General features: G+C 49.0%; 1 protein-coding gene across 1 annotated transcript; it reads right to left on the bottom strand.

Moving 5' to 3' along the window:
• Nucleotides 1-1,399: 1,399 nt before the first annotated feature.
• On the bottom strand, nucleotides 1,400-9,493 carry PI16 (peptidase inhibitor 16). Its single transcript, XM_082778737.1, has 7 exons — nucleotides 9,356-9,493; nucleotides 8,815-8,953; nucleotides 6,652-6,870; nucleotides 5,895-6,004; nucleotides 4,996-5,084; nucleotides 2,437-4,218; nucleotides 1,400-2,049 (listed from the first exon to the last, which is right to left on the bottom strand). Exons 3-7 carry the CDS (start codon nucleotides 6,766-6,768, stop codon nucleotides 1,910-1,912), a joined length of 2,238 nt encoding a protein of 745 aa, XP_082634863.1. The 5' UTR covers nucleotides 6,769-6,870; nucleotides 8,815-8,953; nucleotides 9,356-9,493; the 3' UTR covers nucleotides 1,400-1,909.
• Nucleotides 9,494-10,536: the final 1,043 nt, after the last annotated feature.

Genomic DNA, 10,536 nt, shown 5'->3' with positions numbered 1-10,536 from the left:
GTCACCATTGCTCCTGTGCAGCAGGTTTACTCCTCACAATAAGGACTCCATTCTTCGCATGCTCTTTGTGGCTGGGTGATGTTCTGCAGTGAAAACACTGCAGAAATGCAAAGTCTGGGGAAAAAGCAGGGGAGGACACTTACATTTACATTTTTTCTTTACTGAAAAGATGAAACAGTGTGTGTTTGGGGGTGGGACGATGCTGACTGTTGGGCCTCTCTAAATGCAGAACCAGAAGCACTCTAGCCCTAGGTTTTTGGTTTTTGTTTGTTTGTTTTTCTCTGAGCTCTCTTCCTCTTACTTTCCTTGCTCAAAAATTCCTGTTGGGGACAATTTTGTTTGCTCTGCACTCATCTGGGAGCTAGGGGAATATTTCCTATGTCATGCTAAATCTCCTCCTTCTGCTGCCTTTACAAAGGCTTAAAAACATAAAATTGCAACCTTACAGAAACCAGCACCCAGATGCTTTTGGAAAGTCAAAAAAAAAAAACATTCAGCATTCCCCAGGAGCTACAATGTGTTTTAGGAGTTCTACTTAAACACACAAGCAAGATTGTTTTACAGATATAAGCTGGTCTTGGATACCCCAGAAAGACAGTGCATGCCCCACAGCAGACTTTCAGAACAAGATTTATTCAGTGCATGCTCTGCGGCTGCACAGGACACAGCATTCTAGGGGGGATAGACAAATATTGGACTTAAGGTCTTTCTCCACCTCACTGATCTATTAAGAAACCAAAGAAGGGACTGGATCTTCTAGTCCCTTCTGCTGGTCTGTAAAACTTGTCACTTATTTAACCCACCTTACTGGGAATCTTCAGGTGAACAGAGCAGAAACATGGAGGGATAAAACACACAGTGCTCCAGAGAATGAATACCATCCTGCAACAAGGCCTGGAACCATTGGTAACCTCTAACATCATTCAATTGGCTCTCTCAAGCTGAAATTGTACCAGCACACCTGATTATTTTGTTTTCTTCTGGACCAGGATCCACCATTCACAAAATACATGTTATCTGTATCTAATTTCAAATACATCGTACGCTTAAGTTATGCAAAGAAGGAAGCCATGCAGAAGAAAGCTGTATGAATAAGCCAGTAACTCCACTCTAGAGCTGAAGGATTTTCTTCTGTGCAGGCACATGGGTAAAATAAAGCCATGCCAATGGAGTAACTGTGGAATGGGTACATGAAATGAGGAAGCAAGCAAAGGTTGCAGATGTGAGAAGGAGAAAGGAGTACATAGGGTACTGGCCATAGCTATACCAGAAGCAGGAAGGAAATATAAATCCTCTTCTGTAGAAAAGAAAAAAAAAAAAAAGAAAGAAAAAAAAAGCCACTCTTTTGGAAAAGGAAGGAAGAGGTGATACGTCCAAATTTGAGACAAACAGGCACATCGAGAGGAAAAAAGAGCATTTTTGTTAGAAACTCTTTCTGGTAGGCAAACATCAAACCCATCAACCATGCATTGTCTACAGACAAACACCAAAGCCAACAACCATGTCTCATTGCCATTCTGGTTTCCAAGGCATTCTGCTTTCCCTGGAGACACGGTGCAGCAGGACCTGCCAGCTGCACAGGGGGATGAGAGACCTTACCATTTCCTGTTTGGAAACAAACCAGAAGCCCAGGATGTCTGGGAAGAAAGGCAAAGCATTGGTGTCCAGGTTCACCAGTGTTATGGCAGACCCCCTCCGGCACCTTGGGCCTCCTCAGAAGGGGACTGAGTACCCATGGGATGGACAGTTGCCCTTGGCACATCAGAGCTGGAGTGCGTTAGCCAGTCAGTGTAAGTGAGTGTGTCAACCTGAACTGTCCACAGTGTCTCCCAAGTCTACCAGGGTTGTGGGACAACCAGTGCTGAAGAAAGGCTTGGTGACTGGTGCAGGGACAGCTGAGAAAGACTGTTCAAAGCAAAAGGCCCATCAGGATGACACTGAGTAGGAAGAGTGAAAGGCCCCAGCAGGTACTGGGGGCTCCAGCTGTGGGCTGATCCATGCTTTTCTGGTCTGAGTTTGTCTCCCATTCTTCAATGGCTAGAGTATCTGCTGGCAGAACAATAGAAAAACAGGAGTTAGAGGGAAAGATCTGAGCAAAAGAGAAGCTCCAATTCATGCAGGTCCTTCAGTGATGTGCACCAAGACACCCTGAGGTGCAAGGGACAGAAGTGCACAGATCCAGCAAAGGCAAGGGAAAGCTGGTGGGTGTTAGCGAGGAGCACGCTGTAAACAAAACCATGCTTCATGAACCAGACATCCAATCTGCCCCTTTTCAGTGTTAGGGGAAAGAGTGAGGAAAAGGGTTGGTACCACACATGAAATGAGGATCCAGAGGACCAGTCTGATACTGGTTCCTCCCAAGCCATGCCCCATGCTGCTTGGGGATCATTCAACATCTACATGTCCATGCCAGGACAGACTCCACAATTACTTTACCTGAGAAGGAGGACTGGAAAGCAGGGCTCTGACCCTTTTCTTTGGAAGATGATGTCAAACGCAAGAAGGTAGGTTCTTCAGGACTGAAGACCACTGACTTTGAGGAGGTTATATGCTCAGTTTTATTGAAATCTAACTTGATCTCTGGAATAATTTTGCTGAAGGATGGAGGTGGACTGGAAAAGAAGGATAATTTATTTCCTCCATCCCCTTTCACACCTTTATTTGTCTCTGGGACTGATTTGGGGCTGAAGGCTGTGCCAATACTTTCTAATAAGGTAGGATCCTCTGTACTTAAGCCAATGGGCTCTCCAGTGTCTAACTCTACATCTGGAAATATTTTATAATTCCCATCTAATGTGGGCTCAAAGGAAAGTGTGAGCCCAGTTGCCTCAGTTGGGTTGGGTCTTTCTGTTTCAGTTTTTGTTAGCATCTTTGCTGTTGAGGTGGTGAGATTTTGCTTTGTTGAAGTTGTGTAAGTGTGTGTTGGCTTGGATAAAATGGTGGTAAATGTTGGTGAGATGGTTGCTGGCTTGGCTGTAGAAGGTTTTGTCTTGGCCATAGTTGGGGTGGGTGCTGGCTTGGCCATAGTGGTGGTGGGTTTTGGCATGGTAGGTGCTGACTTGGCCATAGTGGTAGTTGTGGTGGGTTGTGGCATGGTTGGTGATGGCTTAGCCACAGTGGTAGTTGTGGTGGGTTGTGGCATGGTTGGTGATGGCTTAGCCACAGTGGTGGTTGTGGTGGGTTTTGGCATTGTGGGTGCTGGCTTAGCTGTAGATGTTGTAGTGGGTTTTGGCATGGTGGGTGCTGACTTGGCTATAGTGGTTGTTGTTTTTGACATGGTGGGTGCTGTCATGGTCCTTGTGGTAGTTGTGGTGGGTTGTGGCATGGCTGGTGATGGCTTAACTGTAGTGGTGTTTGTGGTGGGTTTTGGCGTGGTGGGTGCTGGCTTAGCCACAGTGGTGCTGGGCCTTGGTGTGGTGGGCACTGTCTTGGTTGTAATCATTGCAGGTTTTGATGTGGTGGGTGCTGCCTTGGCCATAGTGGCAGTTGTGGTGGGTTGTAGCATGGTGGGTGCTGGCTTAGCCATAGTGGTGGTTGTGGTGGATTGTGGTGTGGTGGTGGGTGCTGGCTTAGCTGTAGTGGTGTTTGTGGTGGATTTTGGCATGGTGGGTGCTGGCTTAGCCTTGGTGGTGGGCCTTGGCGTGGTGGGCACTGGCTTAGCCTTGGCAGTGGGCCCTGGCGTGGTGGGTACTGTCTTGGCTGCAGTCATTGTGGGTTTAGATGTTGTGGATGCTGCCTTGGCCGTGGTGGTAGTTGTGGTGGGTGCTGGCTTAGCCATAGTGGTGCTTCTGATGGTTTGTGGTGTGGTGGTGGGTGCTGGCTTAGCCGTAGTGGTGTTTGTGGTGGGTTTTGGTGTGGTGGGTGCTGACTTGGCTGTAGTGGTGGTTGTGGTGGGTTGTGGCATGGTGGGTGATGGCATAATGGTAGTGGTGGGGGATTTTGGCGTGGTGGGTGCTGGCTTGGCCATAGTGGTTGTGTTAGGTTTTGGCATGGCAGTTGTTTGTGTGATGGGCTTTGGCTTGCCTGTAGCTATGGTGGGTTCTGGCACAGTAGATTTTGGCTTTGCCATGGATGTGGTGGGTACTTGTGTCTGGGTTGGGGGTATGGTTATGAGTTCTGGCTTCGCTGTGGCCATGGTGGGTGATGTTATGGTAGGTTCTGGTGTGGTTGTGGTGGATGTTGTCACAGAAGTTGGAGTGGTCTCTTCTACAGTGGATTCTGGTAAGAGATGAAAAACACCATGGGTTAGCACTAGGGTCAACTGACCCGTTGCTGTCCAGGCCTCTATGTCCTTGTACTGAGGGGCCTAAAACCAAACACAGTACTCAAGGAGCGGCCTCACCAGAGCAGAATACAAGGGGGTGATCACCTCCCTGGTCCTGCTGGCTGCACTATTCCTGATACAAGCCAGGATGCCGTTGGCCTTCTTGGGCACACTGCTGGCTCATGTTCAAGCAAACATCAATCAGTACCCCTAGGTCCTTTTGCTCTGCACAGCTTCTGAGCCACTCTGCCCCAAGCGTGTAGTGCTGCATGGGGTTGTTGTGGCCAAAGTGCCACAAGACCCAGCACTTAGCCATGTTGAACCTCACCCCACTGGCCTTTGCTCATCAACCCATACTGTCCAGGTCCCTCTGCAGGGCCTTCCTATCCTCCAGCAGATCAACACTTCACTCCAGCTTGGTGTCATCTGCAAGCTTAGGTCACTCTGGGCCATCTCCCACTCTTGAGGTCCCAACCTGGAGACATCTCATCTCCCTCACACAACCTTCTGCCCCTTGGGGATGAGGCAACAACTCCTAGCTAAGGGGGTTATGAGGTCTGTGTCCAATCCTCATCTAGTGACAGCTGACCAGTCTCAAGGGCTTCTATCCCATGTGATGCCTCACAGTCCAGGCCTGGAGCTGCTGGTCCAGGTTCAGAGTTTGGACCCCAACCCAGGGGTCTCTGTCCCAATAGCCTGTCAAGGCACATACACTGCTTTACTTCACTTACCACACAAGGACTTGACACACACTCTACCCTCGGGACACTGTGAGCAAGAGGGTCCTTCTTTGTATGGCTTTCGGCCTTTCACATTACCCCTGGACGCAGAAGACACCAAGAAAAAAAGTGTAAGGAAAGAGGGTAAATGCCAACCCCAAAGAGGGAGGTTTGATTCAACTGGAATATCCCAGCCATGACAAAACTCAGAATTAATGTTAAAAAATAAAAATTAAAAAAAATCAGGTCTTTGTCTCCTGCCACACACTTTCAATGCCATTTACTCAGTGGCCTGACCCTAGGGTGACTAAAACCAGGGAAGAAAGTTCCATGGACCAGGTCCTTCACTACCACCTAGAAAAGAGCAGTTGTTGGACATTTGGACACATGATTTTATCTCCCCTCTACTAAACACCCCTAAGAAGGTCCGCTGTTGCTCTCCATCTCCAAGTGAGTGGTCTCCAAGCCTAGCACCAGGGTTTCACAAGCAGGTACCCACCTCTCCTCCCATGTGCAACCCATCCTGCTGGTACAATACATGCTTCCTGACCCCTTCCCAGGCCATTGCTGCTGCTATTGGGGAAGAACAAGGCACAGAGCAGGTAGGTAATGTTTGTATCCTTAGTTACTGTGACATCAACCGTGGGCAGCACTCTGGGGGAGTTCCCTCCCTGAACTGTGGCAGGAGCTGAACCAGATCTCAGTAGTCCTCATGGGCAAGGATCAACAGACAACCCTTCCTTCCTTAGTGACCAATCCAAGACAATAAAGGCCTTTCTTGAAATTGCCTTGCTTGCATTTCTGAGCAACACCAAAAGCTTTTCCTGCTGTCTCATAGAGATGGAAGGAAGGGCATTTCCTTGCAGAAGGCCGATCAAAATGAACCAAGTCATACAAGGCATAGGACTTACGGAGGATAGTAGTTGCAAACAAGCAGGTACATGTCCTCTGTTTCGATTCCATCAATCTTCTCACAAAACTTTGCCCCACAGCCAATACGATGTGTGTTTGCCCAAACCACCTAAGACAAAGACCAGGGGTGAAGGTGAGGTGATTGGATGAAGGCAGACGCCCTGTTGGCAACCCATCCTCTGGCCTTGAAGGCTGCTCCGTCATCACACCAACACCCCCCATGTCTCAGTGTGTGTCCCAGATCCCACATGCCCGTGTTGCTTTCACATTCAGAATCCTGCTACTTGCATCTGTCTGGACCACATTCCCAACGTAGGGCCACAGCCCACATAACCAAGTGCCACAGCTTTTCTACCCTATACTTCACCCAAGTAGAGCATCACTACCTCTGTTCTGGTCCTGGGGACCTCCACAGATCCATCCTGATATTTATACCACCACCATCTATGCTCTTCTCCACTCTCACCCATCCACCCAAGCTACAAAGACACACTCACATCTCTTGTCTGCCTAAGACAAGCCAGCACCTGGCTCTGCTGTGTAGCTGAAAAGGGGTGCAGAGCACTTTTTAAAGAGAGGTCTTATCTAAAATGCTGGTTATGGTTGGCACCATGCCCAGATTCCCCTGTATCAGTGATTCCTACCTGGTGCCCAGCATTAGTTCCCCATCTCTTTGCAAAGACTCTGAGAGGACCCAGGGCTCTGGTACAGCTCCTTTCCTGACAACCCTCTCCCTCTGCCCCAGCAGGCCAGTACCTGGGTGTAGTGACCACACATCTGCCCAGGGACACACACGGAAGTCGTCAGGTTATAGTATTTCTCTTCCCCGTTCCAGTCGTCCACAGCAAATTCCAGATCCAGTGTCGGAGCCATAGCAAAGAGGTTTTCTCCCCGTCGGCCCCTCTCCTTGTTGTGGTCCCAGATGCATTTCTCCGCATAGGCTTGGGCAAAGGCCTCCAGCTCTGTGTCCCAACTCTGAAAGGACCTCAGTGTCAGCATACAGAGAGGGACATTGGGCTCTCCAACACACACAAAGACTTCTGGGCTCCCTAGTTGCAATTTCCCCATTTATGAGTAAAACTAAAATTGCTACTCAATACATGGGTATCCCTGAGTGCACTCTGAGAAGTCCTCGGGAGATGGGAGCTCCTCAGTCTATCTCAGCACAAAACAAACCGCAACTTACAAACAGGTAGGTCAGTGCTGAGCATAATTCTCACAACCTTGCTTGGAGCACCCATAACATCAGCATCCTCAACTCAGTGTGGAAAAGCAATGAAGAAGCAGTGAAAATGGAGGAAGGGAGGACGCTCACACTGGGTCACACAGGAAGAGAACAGGGGACATCCTTCTCACCAGGGTGGGGATGGGAGAAGAGCAGAACACATCTCCCCTGGCAGCTGCACAGTTCCTGGGAGTACATGCTCCTAAAAGACATCATCAGTTCCCCTGGATCCAAAACGCAGCAGCTGCCTGCCTACCAAGAGCCCTTCCAGCACAGGGAGCAGCAGTGGCCCCACTGCCAGCTGAGTCCCCAGGCCCTAGTGACCATACTGCTATGCCTTGCAGAAAGGCATATGAGGAACCCTACACCACAACTGCTTGGACTATCCTAACACCATTTGATGGTGACAGCAGCTTTGCTTCTGCAGCAGGTTGGAAAGCAGCCAACAAACAACAGGTCCTCAATGGGACCTTCCTGGCTGGAGTCAGAGCTGGATTCTAGAGGGGGACAGAGCACAGCTCTGTTACAAGGCATTGCCACTGGGGTGTCGAGGGGACACGGACAGGCCCCCAAGCAGTAGCGCTGTAGGTGAAGGAAACACTAAAATATCCGGGTGGGGGCACAGAGAGCTAGTTGACCTTGCCTCATGGCCCCAAGCCAGGCTGAGAGTGATGGCTTGGAACCCTGCTGGGGAAATGCACACCCATCTTCTTCTGGCACAGAGCTGGGTTCCATAAACAGCAGGCTCACACCTGCAGGATTTGCCTCATTTTTTTAAAAAGTGCCTTTAGGCTAGGAATCCCCCCAGTGCCTAACTACTTCCACAGCAACAAGACTCATGTCCCAAACAGAAACACAGGGTGACATCAGTCAGGCATGGTGCCACAGCAGCAGGTGACCTCAAAGACAAACAAAGCACAAGCGAAGTCCCAGGGAGGAAAGCAAGAATGGTTCTTACATAGAAAGCCTTTAATAAGAAATCGTTAGGGCTGCTTTATGATAAACATTTGTTGTGCTTCAAAGAAAGCCTTCTGCTCTGCAGTGTCAGTAGGTCTTGTGTTTAAGCAATTTGTATTAAACTAAGAGACAACACAGCCTTGCAGAGGGCAGCATCTCAAAGCATGTGATCTGCCATCACTCCTACAGCCAGCAGCAGCACTCACCAGATCAGAATTGCCACCAACTTAAGGACCTTGACTCACATTTTAGGTACTTGAGATATTGTTTCCCTCATGCTTTCCCTAAGAGTTTGGCTCCAAAGCCCGTACTTCCTGATTTTTTTTCTGTGCCTTGCTGTGGTGGGTGTCCATGGAAATTGTGGTGCTTAGGGTTTTCACACCCTCTGAACCCAAAGTCTCTTGTTAGGCCCCCATTATGCCTTAACATCACCTCTTTCTTCATTTGCTCAGCAAGCTCCCACTTACCAGGTCATGAACATTTAATTCAAGTGGTGCAACTTCAAGGCCAGATAAGAAGGTCTCCTCTGACTACACTGTGACCAAAAGAGCACAACACCCCAAATAGCTGTAATGAACAGCTCTCTTGCTCCTCTGCATGTGTTGTAAACAGCAAGGAAAATAACTGGGTACAGGATAAAGGGGCCAAATAAGACAAAAACCAGCACCAGCTCAAGACGTCATTTTTGCTTCCACTGCAGCCACAAGCATTGGTGGGCACCCGACTCAGTTTCTTACAGAAAAATGGGAGATCCTTCACCTCCATGTCATCACGCATAGGTCACGGTAGGAAGTAGGAGTGTGATGGAGAGCCCAAACTGACCTGGTAGTCATGCTTGAATTTGACATTCCCTCTCATAAATTAAACCCCAATCACCTGCAAAGACAAATAAAGCACACTAGGTGACGCTTCACGCAGGTGGTGGAGCAGGATTCCTCCTCCAGCTGCAGGGCCCCACTTATTGCAAGGTCTCAGTGCAAGCATTTGCCTTTCCTATCCATCACAAGGAGCTCCAGCTCCTTGTGAAAGCTGCATTGCTCTCACAGAGCATCAGGGGACTCAGATCACACTCGTGAGCTTCCAAAAATCATCAAAGTCAATTCTACAAGTGAAAGGAAATTCATCTTTTAGAGGCAATTTAGGGAACCCCTACATTAATACCAAATTGCAAACCCACACAATAATTGCTCTGCCTCCCAAATCCCTGCTAGCATTAAGATTCAAGCTTGCACTACATAAACTCCCTCTGAAATCCCCCTCACAATAAAAGCCACTTACCATCTTCAGCATATCCATAGCAGGAGGAGAGACCTGGGAGCGGTATTTATTATGCCCATCCAAGATTATCCTCTTTTCTTCATCAGTCAGAGACCAGCTTAGCTCCAGTGCAGTGAGCAACAGGAAAACAGGAGGAAGACCTGTGCTCAACATCATGCAGCCAGCTTCTGCTCTTAGCAGCCCACAGCTCTGGCAGTCAGATTTAAAGCACCTCCCAAAAGCAAGGAACACCCAACAGCTTGAAGACTGGGGAGGAAATGTATTTATTAGAGGAGGATTTCAGAGCCACATGGAACACACCCATCTCACATATCAAACTTGATAGAGAAGCAGCAGTGTCTAGTGCCAATGAGCTCGCAGGGTCCACTCCCTGAGACAGACCCTGTGCATGAATCGTAATTCCCTGCACTGGCGTTTTCATCCAAGCCTCTGCTACTCCAAATCTCAGACGTTGCTTTAATCATCAGTTATAGGGTTCCTTTTCCATGTTTTCTCCTAAACTGCAATAATTCCCAAGCAACTAGCAAATAAATGCAAAGCTCCATTTTACACAAGGGTCTTCCCCTGTCACTGGGGCACAGCCATTTCTAGAAAAGGCAACAAGATGCAACTGCTGAGAATGGTTTGCAGTACTGTAACCCCAGTGCTGTAACCAGGCTGGGAGTCAGACCCACCTTGTCCAGTCCCTGCACCTGTACACTGATCATGCCACGGGAAAGCAGCAGGTAGCTGGAAAACAGCCCCTAGGTTCTCCCAGCCCATTAGGAAGGCAGAGGGTAGCAGAGAGTTGATGACCCTTCCCCACGCCATCAGGAAGATGAGGGAAGGAAGAACAGGATGCAAAGCTGAAATTGCCCCCAGAAGAGGAGTTAGCAGGCTCCAGGTCTGGCTGGAATACTAGACCATTTTCTCTGCAGGGACAGACTGCTCCATCCCTAGCCAGACACCTGGCGGGCTCGGGCTGAGGTGTCTTGAATTGCATGCCACACTGCTTGCCTTGGGGACTGTCTGGCAGAAACCATCCCACACGCCTGCCACCTTTTCCTCCCCATCTGCGATTGTGCAGTCACTCCAGCTCTGCTCCTGGATCTGCCTTTGGGGATCACAGGCTATTAGAAAGGATCAGTGAGTGGGCAGCCCTAGCTAGCAGAGCCAAGTTAATCACACAGTCTGCTCTGCCT

Source organism: Aythya marila (assembly GCF_965140915.1).
Source record: "Aythya marila genome assembly, chromosome: 24".
In the NCBI taxonomy this organism is placed as follows: Eukaryota; Metazoa; Chordata; class Aves; order Anseriformes; family Anatidae; genus Aythya; species Aythya marila.
The sequence above is the reverse complement of the archived record's forward strand: the minus strand, read 5'-3'. Positions and strand labels throughout refer to the sequence as shown.

Coding starts and splice junctions, on each gene's coding strand:
- PI16 (XM_082778737.1), bottom strand. CDS start 6,768: ATGGCTCCGACACTGGATCTGGAATTTGCTGTGGACGACTGGAACGGG. Junction 4,219..4,995: donor GTGTGTCAAGTCCTTGTGTG/GTAAGTGAAGTA, acceptor ATCTCTTACCAG/AATCCACTGTAGAAGAGACC. Junction 2,050..2,436: donor TTTCCAGTCCTCCTTCTCAG/GTAAAGTAATTG, acceptor TTGTTCTGCCAG/CAGATACTCTAGCCATTGAA.